The sequence below is a fragment of the Stegodyphus dumicola genome, chromosome 1 (genome assembly GCF_044657685.1).
Source record: "Stegodyphus dumicola isolate Sdum_Otavi_A_Nest chromosome 1, ASM4465768v1".
Taxonomy (NCBI): domain Eukaryota; kingdom Metazoa; phylum Arthropoda; class Arachnida; order Araneae; family Eresidae; genus Stegodyphus; species Stegodyphus dumicola.
Window position 1 is genome coordinate 262722046 of NC_140768.1, and position 20978 is coordinate 262743023.

General features: G+C 31.8%; 1 protein-coding gene across 7 annotated transcripts in view; it reads left to right on the top strand.

Moving 5' to 3' along the window:
* The window catches only part of LOC118188033 (uncharacterized), a 66449-nt gene that overhangs the window by 18234 nt on the left and 27237 nt on the right, over window positions 1–20978 (top strand). For 6 of the 7 annotated variants that reach the window (XM_035358371.2, XM_035358372.2, XM_035358370.2 and 3 more), the window contains 7 exons: window positions 3424–3526; window positions 8273–8366; window positions 9291–10395; window positions 10917–10999; window positions 11615–11787; window positions 12674–12785; window positions 17357–17635. In XM_035358371.2, the coding sequence (XP_035214262.2) occupies window positions 3424–3526; window positions 8273–8366; window positions 9291–10395; window positions 10917–10999; window positions 11615–11787; window positions 12674–12785; window positions 17357–17635 (1949 nt within the window). Of the gene's footprint in view, window positions 1–3423; window positions 3527–8272; window positions 8367–9290; window positions 10396–10916; window positions 11000–11614; window positions 11788–12673; window positions 12786–17356; window positions 17636–20978 lie in introns of those variants that run through there. The other variant, XR_004758045.2, reaches the window with a different exon arrangement.

Consider the following 20978-nt stretch of genomic DNA (forward strand, 5'->3'; position numbering starts at 1 on the left):
AAACTGTCATGTGGTTGATGTTTAGTGCCTCTGCTGTTTTCTGACAGCTTGCGTACTGGTCTTGCTCCACCAGTTGTAAAATTTCATCGACTTTTTCAGTGACTGACTGACCAGAACAAGACGCATTTTTGACATCGAAATTTCCAGAGTGGAATTGAGCAAAACACTCCTGTGTCCTTTGTTCACTCACAGCATTCTCACCGTATACTTCACAAATTTTTCAGCATGTTTTTGCACCATTTTTACTTTTTTATAGTAAAAAAGCATCGCTTAGTGTATTTCTTCAGATATTTCACTCATTGTCAAATCAATCTAACTTTCTATATTCACAGGAACGAATTAGAAAACTATCTTCACAAACTATGTAAGCTGAATGTCACCTTTTAAGCACATGTTCATTTGAGACAATCTGGTGAGTGTTGCCAGATGTATAGGCATCAACACCATCTAGTGGCAAAACCCGTTGAGACATTTTATATGACTCAATATATACTTGTACCTACATACATACATTTCTCAGTCCTGTCCTCCAATACAGAAGAGAACTGGTTTTCTTTCCCATTGCTTGGTCATCATATTTGCCAGATCTTTTTCCCTGTCATTTCAGGCTGTGAAGCTACTTGAGGAATATTGTTTATTGAAGTATTATAAATTTTGTAGATTTGAAGTACCACATTTCTCTGTATATGCAAAGCGTCACCGAGAATTTATTGCAAACGACTGTTGGACAGAATGTTCATTGCCTTGTGCAAATTCAAAGTGGGCAACACATTTAGCAGTTTCTCTGAAATGTTTTCTATGGATAAAACTGGTGTTTGATTTCGTGAATCGCATAAGATATTATTCTGCATAGTCCATGTGTTTATGCAAATAACATTGTATTTTCTTTTAACTTCAGCACATGAAATAGTATTTCTTTTCTAAAATTTCATCCTTAAAGTAAATGCTATAATAAGTGAGGTTTATTTATTTTATTTAATTTCTTGCTCTTTTTTTTTACTGTAAAATATCTTTTAGCAAAAAATTTTTAAACTGTTTTTTTCCCCACTTTTCTGTAGAATTCCCTTCCACAATCTTTGAGTAATGCATGTATAAATTATAGTGTCAGTCACAGCTACAGTGTGCTCTGAATGGGCCAGTTTCAAAGCACAGAATCACTACTATATAGTTATTTACAATTAGTACATATTTATAAGTTAATTAAGAACTACAGATATAAATAAGCATGAATTATTATGTAACAAACTCTAAAAATTTTCATGACCAGCAATTTAGGAACCAATTTTAGAGCCTGAGATATTGCTTTACCTATAGATGATCTATTAACTGTATCTAAAAGAGAGTAATGTCTGACTCCATATCTACGATGTGAGCCCTGTGTATTTAAGAGTTTCTACGTGCTTGATATATCCTGCTTCTTCTGTGGTCTATTCTGTAACCTTTGAGTAAACTAAGTCATGTCTAATTGATAACTCTTTTACTTTGTTTTACCACTAGTTACCATAATATGCCAATCATGTTTGTCTTATTTGAAATATACACTGGTTATCATAAATTAAGGAAAATTCACAAAAATCACGATTACTGAAAAACTTACATATAGAATATAATGAAACTTACCCACAATATACAACACATAGTAAGGTATTAAGTAACATAAAAATAAATTAACAGACAATTATGGTAGTATAGAAATTAGCACATGTATAAAGTGAACAAATCGAAGGTGTCAGTTTGCTATAAGAATAGTACCTTATTTGAAATATACACTGGTTATCATAAATTAAGGAAAATTCACAAAAATCATGATTACTGAAAAACTTACATATAGAATATAATGAAACTTACCCACAATATACAACACATAGTAAGGTATTAAGTAACATAAAAATAAATTACCAGACAATTATGGTAGTATAGAAATTAGCACATGTATAAAGTGAGCAAATCGAAGGTGTCAGTTTGCTATAAGAATAGTACCTTCAATATGGAATATGATCGCCTCTAGAAGCAATACGGCACATACAGTGATGTGTGATGCATTCAATTATGTGGTCTATCAGTTCCATAGGAAGCGAGAGCCATTGCTCTTGCAAAGCAGTTGCAAGCGCGACAGCGGTTTGAGGGGGCGGATTGAGAGCAGCTAGACGTCTCCCTAAAGCATCCCAAACGTTTTCGAAAGGATTCAAGTCCGGAGATCGAGCTGGCCATTCCATGCACATAACTGTTTCCTGTTGAAGATAATCATCTACAATGCGAGCCCGTGTGGTCTTGTGTTGTCGTCTTGCAAGAGGAAAGCGTCACCTATTGCCCCGGTGTATGGGCGCACATAAACATCAAGGATGTCATCTCTATAATTCTGAGCATTCACGATTGCTCTTGGAAAGACATGGAGGTCTGTGCGTCCACAAACACAGACATTGCCCCTTCCGTATGCATCTCTTTCACGGATGTTTGATGGATGATAACGGGTTCTAGATTCTCTCCATATCAAATAACACCTAATATCGCTTTCTAGACTAAACCTGGACTCATCCATAAAGAGAACCGCCTTCCATTGATCAGGCATCCAGTGGACATGTTGTCGTGCCCACTGAAAATGGTCCCTTCTATGGCGTGACGTGAGCAGCACACAAATGGCTGGTCGCCTCGCATACAGACCACCTTCATGAAGCCTTCTACACGCAGTTGACATTGACATGAACCTTCCGGTGGCTGCAGCAAGGGAGGATCTAAGAAAAGTCAAAGTAGCGGTTCTTTTCCTGCGTGCACATAATGTCAAATATCGGTCATCGGGGCTCGTTGTAGCAATTGGCCGTCCTTGGCTGAACCTCCTAGATGCCGAATCTGTGGTTTGAAATTGCCTCCGAAGTCAATGAATTACAGAAGGACTCACATTTAGCCATCTGGCCACTTTTGTTTGACTTTGTCCTGCCTCTAGTTTCCTAATGGCTCTCCGTCGCAGTTCTGCAGGCAAATGATGCCTGAAGGTCATTGTTACGAATTGGCTATCTCAAATTTCTGATTCACAGTGAACATTCATATTTCACTGTCACAGTGAAATATGTGGGCTTGCTTTCAATCATGGACTTTTATGCTCCTCATAGATGACATATTCCGAAAGCAGCGCCACTAATTTGCATATCACAGTTTTACTCAGCTACTCTTACTTGGCAACATATTCAAATTTTACACGTTTTGGCTTATTTGTTAGGGAGTTATTGCTATGTTTGTGATTTTTCCTTAATTTATGATAACCAGTGTACTTTAATTATTTTTACTTTTTTAGAATTTCTGCAAGTAGTAGTATGTTTAGAGCAATTTTGATGATGAATGTCAAGTATTAATTTTTATTGACAGTAGTTGTTATTTTTTAAATTATTGTAAAAATATGGATGAATACAGTTTCAAAATATCTCTTAGGTGTATACAGAGTATCTGAATTAGTATGTCCGGATTCTTTAAAATCATCTTATCAGAAGAGAGCGAGAGAGTTGGAAATGTCTAATTCCATGAAATGCTTCTTGTAAGTACTTTCTTTTACAATATTTATGAATAGTTTTAAAATTGGGATAATGTGTATATAATTTTGGAATTTTGGGACATTTTCACTGTTACTGAAAAATATAGTAAAATAGGCAATGTACTGAATATCTTCTGCAAAGCATTCTACAATTCAAGTCTATTCCAAGTTCTAGGATTTCTCTGTTCTTCCTTTCTTTGATAGCACATTGTGTGGTATCCCAGTTTAACACTTGGAGGATCTGAGAACCTAGGTGGAATAACAAAACTCCAAACTCAGATTAAAGCTCCTGTTATCATAAAGTGACATCCTGATATTTGTGTGGAGGTGATACATTGTCTTGTTGATAGAAGTCTAGTCCATTAGTATGAATTCAGGACATAAGCTGGTGTAGATCATCAGAAAGGATGCACAGATGCTGTTGACAGTCACAGACTTTACAGATGTATGGAGTCCCAGTGATTTCCATGCTATTATGATTCCCCTTTCACCCAGCATGGTTCCCTGTTGACAAGCAAAATCCATGGCTTCTTGAGTTCGTCCATCTGCCAATACAGTTGGAAATGTAACTTGTCTGACCACGCTTCTTGTTTCTGGTAATCAAATACCTAGAGTTGGTGTATTGCCATGCCCAAGCAAGATACATAGTTCTGTTTTGTGCAGTCATCAAAGGAACTCGGGTGGCTGTTGGCTCTTTCAATTTTTTTTATGTGTTGATGTTTGTTGAGGCTTCAATATTGAATTCTGATGTTGCCTGCTAAAGTGTTATATGCTAGCATGTGAAAATATTTTTGACAGCTAGTATTAATCCAAAGTCATAATCTCATTTTTTGGAGTAATTTTCAGGGAATACTTAATTCTGTAATGTTGGCGTAGCACCAATGATAGTTGTTATAGATGATTGCTTAGTGTGCAACTTTTGGAGGTTATAAGCTAAGTTTTTCTTGTCCACATAAGGGTGCCAAAAAATGCTGGAGCAAAGTCTCCTGCAATGTGATTAGATTCAAACTCTGTTTTTTGGATTACACAGTCTAAGACTATGTTTATGTATTTTACTGTTTTACTACAGCTCAAATATTGCTCTTTAACCTTCATTTTATTATTTTTTTCATCTTTTTTACTGGCTATTTTTGAATCAAAATATCATAACCTGATGCAGTCTTATAGCCTTCATTGTTATTGTTTTTCTGGAACCATTCTTCCTTCTTTTCTTCATTTGCATTTTGAAAACTCTGATTATCAGAAATAATTTTAAGAAGGCCCAATTTTTTATTTCTTCACTGTGAGAATTTTGCCCCTTTACAGTATAAGAAATCAGTCGTTTTTTCATGTATTCATTAGCATTAACTTCATTCCATGCCTTAACAGTGAGATTTACAATATTAAATAGAATTCTGTTCAAAATCTGTATTTAAAATTTTTGTCTTGTTCAAGTGTTTGTCTAAAAAATTAAATGTATATTGAGGGTCAATATACATAAATAATCTACAGGCGAATATTCAGAAAAACTCGTTGTATTTTTTAATGATAGTAAGGTATCTAAATAATTAATTTCGGTACTTTTGGATTATATGCATCCCCTTCTAAAAAGTTACCAACTGTTAGTGACTAATTTCTTACCAAGTCAAAACTTAACATCATTTCTCAAAAATGGTGGCACACTAAGAATTACGTAAAACAGCAACTAGCTGACAAAATTAAAAGTGCAATAAACATCTATAATAAAACCTTTTTCTTGCACTGTTCTCTCCATGTTCACAGTGATTTGTTTTAGTTTTAAAAAACATCAGAGAATCACACAAACTTGGTATTGTGCACAGCTTGATACTGCACACACTGTCACAGTGATTACACAATGATTTATTAGTCCAAAGGGATTTGAATCCCGAAGGACTATTAGTTTCGTTTTGGCATTTTGCGTCGGACTCATAAATGTCGGTTCACTTTTAAAACTGTTGCCACAAAATGTTAGAGTCCTGCATTATATTTGAAGAAATTAAATAATGAAAATCTGCATAAATGTATGTATATTTCTCGTATTGTGATAAAATAACGGTACATAGAGTCATCGAATTTTGAATAACGTAATCATCCAACGAATATGAGCATGTGGAAGAACAAATTTGAAATTTGTTTTATGATCGATTTCCTATTTTTTAAAACTTTGACGAATTTTTGATTAACAAACTCAAGGATTTCAAAGCGAGCAATGGCAACGTTGTGCAGAAAAAACATTTTTATCTCCAGCGCGTGAGTCTCTGTATCGGAAATTCTAAAGATATGCTCGTTTTAAAACTATTTTGCAATATTGCTGTTGCACTGGATCTTATGGTTTAAGTGCGAGGAACATGATATTTAATAAAGAAAGGTAACACACAAAATGTTAAAAAACGCCCCTTTGGACGTAATTTAAAATCTGAAACATTTCAGATTTTTTTTTTTTTTTTTTTTTTGCTTAAAAAACAGAGAATTGTACAAAATTGGCATTGTATACAAACTTAAAGCCATAAAATTTGATCATTTAAAAAGTACAACTTCATTGAAAGCAGATTTTTACATCATCTATTGTTGGGTTAAATGCCTCATTTTTGAAGACGTACAACTTTCTTTTTCATAATCTAATAAACTCCAGAGTCCCATTATAATTCCTTAGGAGGGGAAAAAAATTCAAATGCAATAAAAGAAACATTAATCAGAAAAGAGACTCGGATTTTAAGGTGAAAATCAGCTTCCTCTGCTGCATGTGCACATAGCTGAGTTGTCACAAAAATTATTTTTACCTATGTCATGGGTTACTTATTTTGTCAACATGGTGAAAGAACCTCAATTCTTTTATAGCTTAGATTTTATTGATGCTAATGTGTAAGTAATGTTTTTGATAACATTAAACTCGCTGTATTTATTAAAGATAATTAGCTCATTGATAGATTCTGTATGGTTTTAAATTTGTCATTTGTGATAATTGAAATAAGTATATTTATTTATTCTAGAGAAAATCTTTATTACTACTACTATTAATAGGTAATACTTGGATATTAACCAGTAATTACAATACACCACCAGCAATCTGTTACTGCCTTTTGGCAGTTGAATATACACCGAAGAGCCATTACATTATGACCACCCTCCATCTATAACAATGGGCTCACCCAGGAACAAAACCACAGTGCATGCATGGCTCATGTTTGAGTATATAAAAGCGCTTTCCAAACATAGTACGATTCGGAACATAATGGGAAAAGCAGCTGATTTATCAGACTTTGATAAAAGTCAAATCATTATGGCTTGGCAACTGGGAACATCAATATCAGAATTATCCATTAACTTTAACTTCTAATTTTAAGATATAGAACAATGTGAAAATTTCAAATAAGCAATAGACAAAATGACAGCGTCACGTGCAAAGCAAGTAAAAGGAACGTTTCTATTATAAAAAGAATGCATCGAAACATTTACCTTTTTTTCTTTGCCTGTATTGTTTTATCATACTGTTTTATCTTTATCTGTTTTCAGATATATTGTGTAAAAATATTTGGTAATTGTAAAAATATTATAATAAGTTAAAGAAATATCAAAACTGCTAAATTTTTTGGTGACCCACAGTTTAAGAAATGCTCTAATAGAGCATTTGTGGTCCCACCTGGAAATTCCACCAAATTTGTGCTGCTACACTACCCCCTCGCAATGTACTGAAATTGCAGGACCAGTTGGTCAGTGCTTGATACCAGATACCTAAGACTACGTATCAGCACCTTGTTGAGTCGATGCCACACCGGGTGCTGGCAGTTTTGAGGGTGGTCCTACATGTTATTTACAAGTTGGTCATAATGTAATGATTCTTTGGTGTATTTTCAACATTAGCAGACTGATGAAGGACATTTTTTAAATTTCTGGTAGACATTGGTTGGTAACTGCATTCAAAATCATTTCAGACTGTTATTCTGTATAACTATCTCTGTCTTCATATGAATTCTCTAAATAAAAATGTTAGTGACTTCAATAAAACCTATTCCCAATTCTAATGATTTTCAATATATTTGTTGATATTACATTTATATGTCTTCTCTCATATATATATGTGTTTACTGTGCAAGAATTGGAAGAGTCCTTTTTTTTTTATCACAATACCTTATGCCTGGTAATAATAGACTATTTTTGCTTTATTTCTCTGTAAATCTAGTGAATGCATGATGCAAAATGAAATAATAATAATAATGCCCCAAGAATATTTGTTGCCCCAAGAATTTTTCATAAGAAAATTTACCAAAAAAAGTTATAATACAGTGCAGATATACTATTGCTTTAATTAGTCTGAAGTTGCATATTGAAGTAAAAAAAGGAAGCCATTTCCATTCTCCCTTAACCCCCCTCCCAGAAACTAAACAAAAAAAGGAAAGAAAAAAAAATTGTATCTGTCGAGAAGAATCCAGAATAGTTTCTGAGTTACTAAAGTGTTTGTAGGAAAGCAGAGTCATAAGTGGTTTTATGGATGGTAATAGGTAGGTACCAACTAATATACAAATACTCTTCATTTTAAGAGCAATAACTTAAACTTGATCTTATGTGCTTGAAGGAGTAAAATTTAAATAATATTTTTAACATCTGTTTTGAGCCAAATCAATTTTCAGATTGATTTATCGTTCATAAAAGTCATTATTTCTCATCCCCTTAGGAGCAAATGGAAATGTATTTTGGGATAAATATTTTAGCTGTGTTGTGTTGTTGAAACTGTGTTTTTCTTTGTTACAGAGTGAACTTATATATTGAAGCTAAAGACAGACATTCAGGCCCATTTTTATTTGAAATTTATCCAAAAATGACCTTAAGACTTTTGAAGTTGAAGGTAACTAATTATGGTTATTTAATTTAGATTATATCTCTGTTAAATGTTTATGTGCTTGTAACCTTTAAAAATTTCTTTGTGTATATTATTATTATTTTCTACTTATAAAAATAAATTTTAGTGGTACCGTTTTTATGAGAAGAACTTTATTTTCTCTAAATTATTTTTGAACTTAAAAGTTCTAGCCACGATGAAATTTTTTACTATATGTCTTTTGTAATCACGTGTAAAATATTTTATCTCGTCATTTACATAGATGCAAAAATTGAAAACACTGTTATTAATATTTTAAGAATAATTAAGAGATTGTTAAGAGCAGTTAATTAAAACTAAGGAAAAAAGTTATGAATGGGCTGTAGTTACTGTATGTGACATTTACACATATGGCTTTTGAAAAAAATAAGCATTAAGAAAACCTTAATTTTTATTTATATAGAAATAAACATGTTTTTCTGTTTACATTTTTCTAATTGAATTCCATTTTATTGCTCTATGTGATTTAAAAAACTCAATATACTGCTTTTTTTAAAGACAGCAATTTTGTGTGCATGCCTTGAACAGAAAAAAAAAAAAAAAAAAAGTTAAACATTAAAGTTGTAAATCTTCACTACTATTTTAAATGACTTGTATATTTGTCAGAATAATTTCAATGCATTCAATGTGTAATTTGAGATATATATAGCATCAATATTCTTTATACATGTGTTTAAATATTTTATTATTCATTCTAATCAAAAATAGCTTCATGATTTCTCTTTTTTTCTTAGAATTGGATAATTTTGATTGTATTTATACATTTCTAAACTTTTTTTTGAATGATTCTTATGAATGATTTATTCTGTATTTTCTGTATATATTTATACCCAAAAAAATGCACATTTTCCCTATTTTTTATGTTTTTCTTTCCATTCATCGTATATGCAGGTCGAACAAGAATATGATATTGCTGTTTCTGCACAAATGTGGATTCTTGGCAGAACATTAGCTGTTGATAATGATATGTCATTATATCATTATGGTGTACTTCCAGGATCACCAATATTTTTATATGTTGATTCTGCATACAAAATGCCAGTCCATAAAATTCCCCATAAGCCAGTGTCAGAGCCTGCAGTTAATAGGAGAGAGAGCAGTATTAATGTAACCATTATTGATAAAGTATCTAATAAAACTGAAGGCAAAAGCATAAATAAAAGTAAAAGAATTCCTTTTGAAGTAAAAAAACATAAGAAAGACCGAAATATATCTAAAAAATTGTTAGAACCTCTCCAAGATCAGGTTTGCCATGCTAAATCAAAACAAATTAAATCTGAGAATATTTCAAATGCATCTGAGTCTACTAAGAAACTAAATCAGAATTTGTATTTAGCTGAATTAGAACCAATTATAAATCTAGATGCTTTAAAAAATAATTCTCAAAATAAAGATGAATCAATTTCTCAGTTGTTATCCGAAACAGATCAAAATAAAGATTATGTGTTGTTATCTGAAGTTGATAGATCTGTATGTCATGAATTATTGCAATTAAAGGAAAATAAAAGCAATGAAATACAGTCAGAACCTGAGGAAGCTATGAACAGTGGATTGCATAGTGCCAAAAGGGAAAAAAATGTTAACATTTCCAATAGTGAAAAAGTCTTTTTCCAAAATCCAGAAAATAATGATTTAGAAAATAACACAGTATCATCTAATTCTTTTGATATCTTTGAGAACAATTTTGAGTTGTCTGATTCTAAGCAAGACTATTTGAGAAATCAAATTTTTGCTGAAAATTTTCCTCAAAACTTTCAAGATGCAGAGCATCAAGAAGTATCAGATTTCTCAGAAAAAAAATTAGGTTGTGAAATTATGAGTGTTAATTCTGTACAGCCTACTGCCAAAGCAAAAAGTGATAAAATTTCGATTCTAAGGAGGTTAAGTCTGAAGCATAGAAGAAAATCAAAAGAGACTGAAATAGATGAAGTGTTGAATAGTAACAGTGAAGTGCTTATGGCATCATCTCTTAATGATACTGTGGCAGAAAATATTCGTAAGTCCTCCCTATGGGAAATATTTATAGCTGTCTTGGCATTATGTATGCTGAATACTAATCATAGCTAATTAGCATGCTCATATATTGCTTAAAACTAACGAAAATAATTTACAAATCTTTTCTAACTCCTATGTATTCTATTTATGTTTTATATGGCTTAAAATATGCATTAAATTCTAGATTTGTGTTTAAATGGAAATAATTTTTAATATATTTTAGCACATAAAAGGCTTTGAGTTTTGATGCAGTATTTAATATAGAGAATGACTGAAAAGGAATATGCTGTGTTCTGAAACATTGCATTAAATATTCATGCAGCATGATTATTGATTGCTTTAAGTGTTTATATTATTTAAGCTTATATAAAATAATTGTAGTAATTAAATTAGGTCAAATAAAATTTTTAAAAAATTACATGAAACAGCAAAATCGATGGATAATTTGATATAAAAATTGCACAATACTTTTTATTATTGTTGTATAAATTGTATATAAAAATCTTCATTTTTGTTTGCTAGAACTTGAGAATGATTGTAGTACAAAATTCATAGAAATTGTAAATGCCCCATGTCAGGATGGAAAAATTCATGAAGATACTAAGGTTTGTTCAATTACATTCTATTATATAACATTTAAAAATAATTTTTTTTTTTTTTTCCAGAAAGCAAAATTTGTTATTTTATCTCTCTCTCTTTTTAAGTTATTGTTATTTTGCATATGTGAAAGCAATGAAGACAAATAATCAAAATAAATGTTTGAAAAAAGTGATTTTTGATAGAAAGAAGAAGAGAATGAGAAATTTACTTAACTAATAGTTTGTCAAGATGCAGTATATATCAAACTGATATGCACAATACTGTGATCTTAAAAAAATAATACCGTTTGCCTTGTTAAAAATTTTTAATTTTAAATTATTTGTAAAAATTATTAGAACAGAAGAAAATCAGTGCATAAACTAAAAAAGTCATTTTTAAATTTTGAATAATGATTTCAGCATGAATTTAAAATTAATTAAAATTTAATGATTTCGGTATATATTTGTATCTGTAACACTGTCATATAATGCATATCTCAGAAAGTAATCTAAGTAATTTGTTTAATTTTTCTTTATTTCTCTGTACTCAGAACATAATTCATCAAATTTACATTTAGACATATCCTAACATGACTAAAAATATTTCAAACAGGTTAAAAAATTTTATTATTATTTTAACAGGAACAATGTAACAGCGTATCTGAAGAATCAGCAAAAAATTACGAATCTCTTTTAGAGACTGAAAATATGGATCTGGTAAAAAACAGCGTTCCTTTTATGTGTCCAGTTTGTTTTAGTGACATTGGAACTTCTCAAGGGGTTATTTTGCATGATTGTCTTCATTCTTTTTGTCAGTAAGTAATGAAAAATGGTATAATATTAAACTATTAATTAAAATAAGTTTTTATGGTTACATTCCTGTTAAGTTTTTGTCTTTTTTTTACCATCTTTTGTATTAATATGCAAAATATGAGGAAGTTCATCGAATGAAGCATAAGAAACAGTGCTAGGCAAACCAAATATTTTAAATTTTCAATAAAATCAGCTCTTATGTTACATTTCTCCAAATATTTCTGTAGTATAGTTAATTCCTGGGGGGAGAAATTCTTTTTATGTTCCAAAAACCTTTTGCTGGCAGCATTTATGACTTTATCATCATATGCAAAATGCATGCAGAGAAAAGTCTTTCTTCAGGTTTTTAAACTGGAAAACGTCACTTGAAACAAGTATTATGGAAACACTTTAAATCCTGCAGCACTTAGAGCAGCTGTTGCCTTCCTAGAGTTGTATGATGTACATTATTCAATCAAAAAGAATTTCCTTGACAACTTTACCTCTTCATTTATTCTTAATTTCTATACACAGTTTTAGTATAAATTGGGCATTGGTGATTTTTTTCCTCATCAGTAACCTTTTGGCACTCCGGAAAACATTAGCCATACTGTAGTGATTATCAACAGCTTTTTTGTATTAAAAATGTTTTAGATCACATCATTTATTTGCACATTCAAGGGTTATGCACATCATTACTCTTTGCATATCCTTATTTTCTTTCTTATGCAGATTCAAACATCATGAGTTAACATTATCTTCAAAATAATTACTTTCTATGAAATTGCCTAGTGATCATAATAATTTCATCAGTCAAATATTTGTGAATGGTCTGTTATAAAGTTTTTTTTGTTTTGTTTTGTTTTGTGTGTGTGTGTGTGTTTGTTTTGTTTTGTTTTTTATCCCTAGGGATTGTTTAGCCAGAACTGTAGAATATTCTGAAAGTACTCTTATTAAATGCCCATATCGAGATGATGATTATTCTTGCCAGAGCTATTTGCAACAACGGGAAATAAAAGCTGTGAGTATTATTCATATCATAATATGCAGCTTAATCTTTTTGCTAATATGCTGTAGAAATGAAATATTTTCTTACTTTTTCTCATTTATTATCATAAACATCCATTGTAAAACTTTAGAAATATATAAAATAGAAAAATAAAATGTACATTCTATTTCATAACATTCCTTGAATCAGCACTTTTCTGTTAAAGCCATACCACATATTTTTGGTACCATATTGATGCATTTATTAGGCTTATTTTTTTTCCCCCTCCATGCATTTGGCTTTATACTAGATGAATGTAACAATCAGGAACAGCAAGAAGAAAACATTTTGTAATTTCCTCCGAAAACTTATTGAAAAACATGGCCTATGCTAATTTTTTTTTCTTTTTGCGAATAAGACTGTCATTAATTTTGAGTTTTGTTGTGTACATCAATTTTAATGCAGGGGTGTTTGTGCTCCGGGGAAACCCCAGAATTCCGGGGATCGTCGTTCAAAAGGAAGTAGGAATAATAATGAATTATTTATTTTGATCTGGGTAATTTTGCTTGCTTTGAAAGCAGAAAACGCAAGGTCAGTGTGTATGGTGAAAACTTTTCCTTTCTTTCTCCAAAGGCAGTGATAATGCGTGAAAAGGGGGGAAAAACTTCTTTTTTGTTCTTTCCTTATTGCGAGTTATGACTCATTTCCCCGGTTCTCGGACATTCTCTTCTGGATTCTTTTCGGCAAGTAGGCGCGGCAGAATAAAATGGGAGAGACTTCGTTCGACCAGATGTGCGATCACATGACTCTGGGTTCAAAGGTCTTATGTCTCCTGGTGTGGTGCCAATAAGTAGAGAAGGGGGATTTTTCGCCGTATTAGCTATTTGTCATTGATCGCTTCTCAACCTTTTTTTCTCCGCTGTGTAAAATTTTCGTTTCATTTATTGATGCACGTGTAAATTTTTCGTTTCATTTATTGAAATATTTTTTTATTTATGTACGCAAGAGAATTTCACTATGAAATTTCTCGATATAAATAGTGATATTATACAATTAGAAGAAGGTGTCCGGAATGCATTTAGGTGGAATTGGATTGAACAGAGAGATGGTAATGGGGATACCATCGGCACATGGTGCAAGAAAATAAATGTTTCTGGACAAGCATATTGCGTTTTTTGTAACTTACTGCTGAAGTATAGTGGGGAAGGATTCAAGGCTTTCACAAATCATTCTAAAACTGTGACGCACATAAAATATTCAAAGTGCATTAGACATTCAATGACTTTAAGTAATTATGTTAATTAAAAAAATACTGATGACTTACTGGAGACTGATGCTCGGCCATTGGATATAGTGACAAGAAAAGCACGCCAAGAAGTATTAATAACTTCGTTTATCGCCAAGAATTCTCTTTCTTTCAATGTAGCTCCCAATTTAATTGAACTCTGCAAACAGTTGAGCCGCGATCAGACGGCACTAAACTCGTTGGAAATGTCCAGGACTACTGCATGTTATAAGATGAAATATGGGCTCGCAAAAACTATTAAGGAAAATATCATTAAAACTTTAAAGGAGACTCCATTTTCTCTAAATTTGGATGAAATTACTAGCAATGCTCAAGAAAGTATACTGGCAATATTGGTGCAGTTTTATGACAACAATCAAAATGAAGTTGTATTTCATCATTTTGCATCTCTAAAGATGTAATCTTGCAATTCAGAAGCTGTTTTTAAAGCAGCTGTCAATACTATTGAAGATAATAATATTCCATGGATAAACTTAATTAGTGTATTAATGGATTCATGTAACACCATGCGTGGAAAAAAAAAAGGATGTTGAAACCAGACTACGATCAAACAAAGCACCCCACTTATTAGATATTGATGGTGACACATGTCACACAGCTAATAACTGTGCAAAAAAATTTGCTTCATGTTTTGATAGATACTTAGAAGATTTGTTTGATGACATGTATTTTGATATGAAAAGCTGCAGTAAAAGAGAAAATTTTTTCAAAATCTGTGAATCCCTTGCCATTAAAAAACTTAAGCCCTTAAAGAGACTAGACCATAGGTGGGTGTACATTTTATGTGTTTTAGAAAGAATCAAAGATCTGTGGGATGCTCTTATTGCATTTTATTTTCACTACTTGGATAAAACTGATAAAGGGAATTATTTTTCTTATGTTGAAACTGTATACAATAAAAGAAATATTTCTGCAGCTCAGAAAAAAATTGTTGAAGGGGTGTATTCTTGCTTGCATTCCCAACAACTCACAAAGGATGCTTTAGCTCGGAAAAAAAGAATACTAAATGGGTTATTTGTTATGCAAAACAAAACTTTATTGCATATGGCATTATATTCAGCAGTATTACCAGAGTTCAACACATATATTAAATTATTTGAAACAAAAAAACCAATGCTTCATTTAATAGATTCCAGTATTTATAAATTGATGGCAAAATTTTTCTGTTTTTTTATGAAGCCAGAAAATATAGAGTGCACATCTTATAATGATTTATTGAAGGTTGATGTCACAAATTCAGAATTCCATCTACCTAGCAAAGTAATATTTACTGGTGCAGAAGCTTCCACTCGCCTGAAGAAATTATCAAAAAATCATCCAATAGCAAAAGAATTCCAAATTTCTCTGATGAAAGCTTATACTAATACAGCACAGCATATGAAACAGAAACTACCCCTTAAAAATTCATATCTTATTAGTTTTACAGCATTAGATCCAGAGCTAAGAGGTAAAACCAGTACAATATTAGCTTTTGAAAAATTATCATCTTTTATGTCCCATATTTTTAGTGATAATGAAAAGTCAAAAGTAGAAGCTGAAATAAGGTTATACCAGAGTGATATTGATATCACCAAAGAAATGCTCTACACATCTGATGAAAGTGGAAATCAAGTCAAGTGTACAATTGATAAATATTGGTCTAAAGTTTTTAATTTAAAAGATGATTTCAAAAATGATTATAAGTATCCTACATTGGCTAAATTGGTCAAAGCCTGCCTTAGCTGCTTCCATGGCCCATTAGTGGAAAGTGCATTCAACTTAATGGATACACTTGTCACTGACTATAGAACCTGTCTTAAGATATTGATTCCCTAGATGCAGTGCAGACTATTAAATATGATTTAATGGCTTCTAAAGAAACCTCATGTGAAAAATATGGCTAAAAAAATCCAATGACTGATCCAATTCACAAAAATCTCTTACTGAATATGAACAGAAGTTGGAAAACTTATCAAGAGGACTTAAAAACATGTATTTCAGATGAGTCACCTATAAAAGTCTCTGAAAAACCTTCTACATTAACAGAAAAGCAAACTGCTTCTACCTCTGCATGTGCAGTCCTCGGGGAAATTTCTTCAACTGTAAATGAGGAAAATAAAAGTCAACCTTCCTGCAATTATGAAGTTCACCACAAAAGAAAGACAAGCCCACAAACATCAGAAAATAAAAAAAAGCATCAGAAATTAGATAATTTTTTTAAAGAATTAATTCAGGTAATTTAAAATATTTACATAAAATGTAGTAGTTTATATGTTTGAAAATTTATGGTTATTAATTTTGCAAAAAAAGTAATTCATTGAACTTTTATAATTAGGTCATTCAATACTTCATAATTGGAATTTTTCATTTCTCCCCCCCCCTTCTCAAAACTCCAAAATGTCGGTAGTAAGTCCATAAAATTTTCAGGGGATTTTTTGGGGTCCCACAAACACCCCTGTTAATGTTATAATGAGGTAATTAAGAATTGGCATATGCCTCTCTCACATAATTATCGCAAGAAACATTCTGTTATGATTAATTTGAAGCAATCTTTGGTTCACAAAACTCAATAGATGTTAACTCTTAACACAGTAAGTAAATGTATCATGTCATAGTAAAAGATGAAATCAGATTATTATTATTATTTAACTTTGTGAAATAAAATTTTTAACTGAGAATAATATGTATTTATGATTTTCATCATTTTTCATGTGATAAAAAAGTGACTAATGTGTGATGATTGTTCATTGCATGATTTATGGTTAATCTTCAATTAGAATAAGATTCTTGACTATTACTAAAATTTTAGAACATTGTAAAGCATTAACCAGTTGGATATGTATTATGTTATGTATATATTTAGTTCAAAATACAAAAAGGACTATTACTGTTCTCTAAGAAGAAAGTTTGTATCAGCATTATTGTTTATTCAGTATTGAATAATGCATATTAAAACAAAATATACATCAGCAATTTTAGAAGAATTCATGAGGGATTAATTAAAACAAAAATAATCTAGCTGCTGTTTGAATCTTCTTAACATTCAGCTTTAGAAATCAGTGTAGCAAATACTGAATAAACATAAATGCTGATAAACAGATAAAGAAATAAACAGTAATGCTAATAAGTAAATAAATAAATGCAAAATCTAAGGTGATAAAATTATTTTATTGTTAAATCTATGAATTCTCGACTATGCAAGATATCTTAAATCTTAAATATAAACCTTACTATTATTTACTACTATTTAGATATAAATTTTTCTTGAAAGGATTTTTATTATTCCATGTAGTTTTATCATAGTTTTATGTATTTATAGCTTGTTTCTAAAGATATGTATGAGAAGTATCTTCGCCGCAGCATAACAACTGCTGAAAGTCTTGCTGAAAAAAGCTTTCATTGTAAAACACCTGATTGTCCAGGTTGGTGTATGTTTGAAGACAACATTAATGTTTTCCATTGTCCGGTATGTCATCACTATAACTGCTTAAATTGCCGTGCAGTTCATGAAGGTTTTAATTGTAGACAATATCAGAACAGACTAAAATGCCAAGAAAAGTTTGATCGTGATTCTGAAAAAACTTTGGAATTTCTCAATGTAAGTTTTTAGAAATGTTATTATTATTTTGAATTTGAAACGAATAATATATTGAGTATTTTAAGTGGCAAACCAGCTAAGACATTTAAACCACTTCTGCAAACCACTTATAATTTGTGCTCCTGTACTTGGGAAATTTAGATAGGAGTTCTAATTAGTATTTTGTTGCACTTTAATATGAAGAAAGTAAGTGATTAATCTAATTTTTAAGCCTACTGTATTATTTAGGTTTGAAATGTATTCCAGCTTAATTGTTATAATTAAATGCCGTGGTAAGAGCATCTCAAAAACAGTGATTCTGTTAGACTGTTTTTGCTACCAAAGATAATCTGAAATGTATGAAGCTGTCATGCTGTCCATAGGAGATCACTAGCTGATTCCTTGTTATAGCTGATATTATCCTTAATTTCAATCATGGTAATGGCTCTCTATGAAATTTTTTCCAACGTGCAATTCATTGGAAACTTTTGGATAGATTTCTGCATCTATAGATCTATTTGTGTGCTGTTCATCAACAACTGTTCATGCATAATTTCCATGAACAGGCAAATGATAACTAGAAAAGTGTTGTTTAGTCAGGAAATACCTTTCTCTCCCCACTTTTTTTTATTCCATACTGACTAGCGATTTTATTTGCAGTTTTTATCAAGCTTTCCTTCTCATCTGATTGCACTATTAGGTTCATATAGGGGAGGCTTATTAATCATTTTTAGAGTGAACTTTAAAATTTTACTTCTCATACTTGAATGAAACTCATGGCTCACCAAATACACCTATTTATGACAATTGTATTCTATAGTGGAGAATCTAATTAAAGGGCATAGAAGTTTAAGGAATGGCTGCAAAAACAAGGCAAGGAATGCCTTTTATGGGCATGACTTCTAAATTTTATGGACATCAATTATTTGAACTTTTATAGTTTGAATTTAAAAACTTGCAAATTACGTAACGTACAGAAATTTGAAAAAATTACGTAACGTAGGAAATTTGTTGCATTCTTGATAACAAATATGAAGAGAAATGTGTGTTTCCTATCAGCCAACTTTTACAAATTTTTTGTAATTTTTATGAAAATTATACTAGTTTTTCAGATCTTGTGTTCAAAATCAATTTTTCATAAATTTTGCAATTTTTTGTAAACTTGCCAAAAATTGTGTCAGTTTTGAGATCTGTATTTTAAGATCAGGTTTTTGGCAGACATTCAGGTTATTACATTTGAATTCACCACCTTTATTACCTCAAAAACAGAGTTTTTTTTCAATTTAGAATATAAAGTCTTTTGCTCTGTATTGCCATGTTTGGTGATTTATTGGTATTCTGTTGATTTTAAAATTGCTTTCAGTTTTTGGTGATTGTGAGCATATTTGCATAATGTAAAATGTGGTTGCTTACCAAACAAGCATACTTGATTTAAGTAAAACATACATTTTAATGCATGCTTGCCTTGAGCTTAACAAAATATAGTGTTCTGTGCATGCAGATTCATAATTGAGTGAATGAATGCATATGTAACTGATGATAGCTTGATAAAATTTATTTTTACCTGAAGAAATTGTTTACATTTCTGGAACTTTCCACAAAAGCATTTGTACAGCTCTTGTCAGTATCACAGACCACAATCAGTAGTTACATTCCAAACTACTAAGAACGTTTAACACAGTGCTATGCAAAGCACATCTAAAAGACAAAGCTGTCAATATTCTAAACTTGCTCTGAACTAACAGCTCTGAAACTGATGCTCTCTCCTGTCTTATGTAGTTTTCCCCCAGCTGCCTGAAAACTTCTAGCACCTTTCGCTTCTCGAAATTACATATGAGGGTCAGGTATAGTTAGAGTTACATAATGGATTCCATTACATTTATTCAATCACAATACCATTAACAATTATACAAGGATCTGACCAAAATGTCTCCAAAGGTTGCCAAATCTGGCAACAAAAATTAGTCACTAAAACCACCTCCAGTTTGGTGAGTTCTTGCCAATTTAGCGAGATACTCAATGTTAAATAGACTTGCCCCTGTATTCTTATTTTCCTGGATCAAGCATAGTCTCTTTCAAGCATTTAGTATTACATTATAATAAAAATACAACAATCTCACATATAATTTCACTAAAATTATTTACATATATACAAAATTCGTAACATTGCCCCCTTCCTTGAACTACAATGTCATTCATCCTGTTGAGAACTGTGTTAGGATCGTGCCAAGGTTACTGTGATTTAGGAGAAAATCCTTTGCATTGAATCGGATTCTGTAACCATACCTTGTCATCTTTGTTGAATTGATGTCCTGCAGCTCTTGTGTCGTATTGGGTCTTCATCTTCTCTGTAACCACGTTAACTTACTTTTGAGCAAAATTGTGCATCACTTCAAACTGTGCCTGGAGATCTTCAGTGTACTGTTCAGGTGATCCGGAGGGTGTGCAAATAACAGATCATAAGGCTGATGAAGGTGATGGCCAAAGAGCATCTGGGATGGAGAATAGCTGGTAGTCTTGTGAGCAGCACTGCAATAGGTCAGTAAGAGCAGATGTAACTTCTGGTCCCAGTCCTGTTGTTTTCTGGAAACCATCAGCAAGAGGCTGTTAAGGATATTTCAATTAAACCTCACTAACATGCTGTGTGATTGTGGATGTAAAAGTGCCATAAAGAGTTTGCCTGTACTGAGTAATTTGAAGAGTTCTTTAATTATAACTGATTTAAAAGTCCTTCTTTGATCGGAATAAAACTGCAGAGGCACTTCAAACCTAGAAATCCAATGCTCTGTCATTTACCTCTGCTACCCTGGCAGCCTCTTGATCATGAATAGGATACACTTCAGGGCACTTGGTGAAGTAATCAGTTACAATAGGGTGTATTTGTTGCCATCAGTAGTTCGTGGCAAAACTCTCGCAATGTCAAATGCAATACGTTCAAAAGATGTTTCTACATTGTAATGTTGCAGTTTCACTCGGCGGCCTTTCTTCGATTCTTTCTGTACAGCAGAGGCATAGAGAGATTATCACTTTATATGTCAGCCACTGCCTTTCTTCATTAGAAGCACTCTTAAACTCTATGCAAGGTCTTCACTATTCCTCCATTTAAATGTCCTCCTGTTGGGCTGATATGTAGTTCTTTCAGGACATCCGAGATCCGGAATCTTAGAAGTATCAGCTGCCATCGGAATCCCTCTTTATCAACTCATTCGAACTTCCAGTATAAGATGCGGTTCCAGATATGGAGGGAGTTTCAGAGAGCCCAATATTGTTTCATCTTTAGAACTATAGATTGAAATAGCTTGCAAGGTAGGTTTTCCTATTTGAAGATTCCATTAAGTCAGTTGTGGGTTTAATGATGCCTACT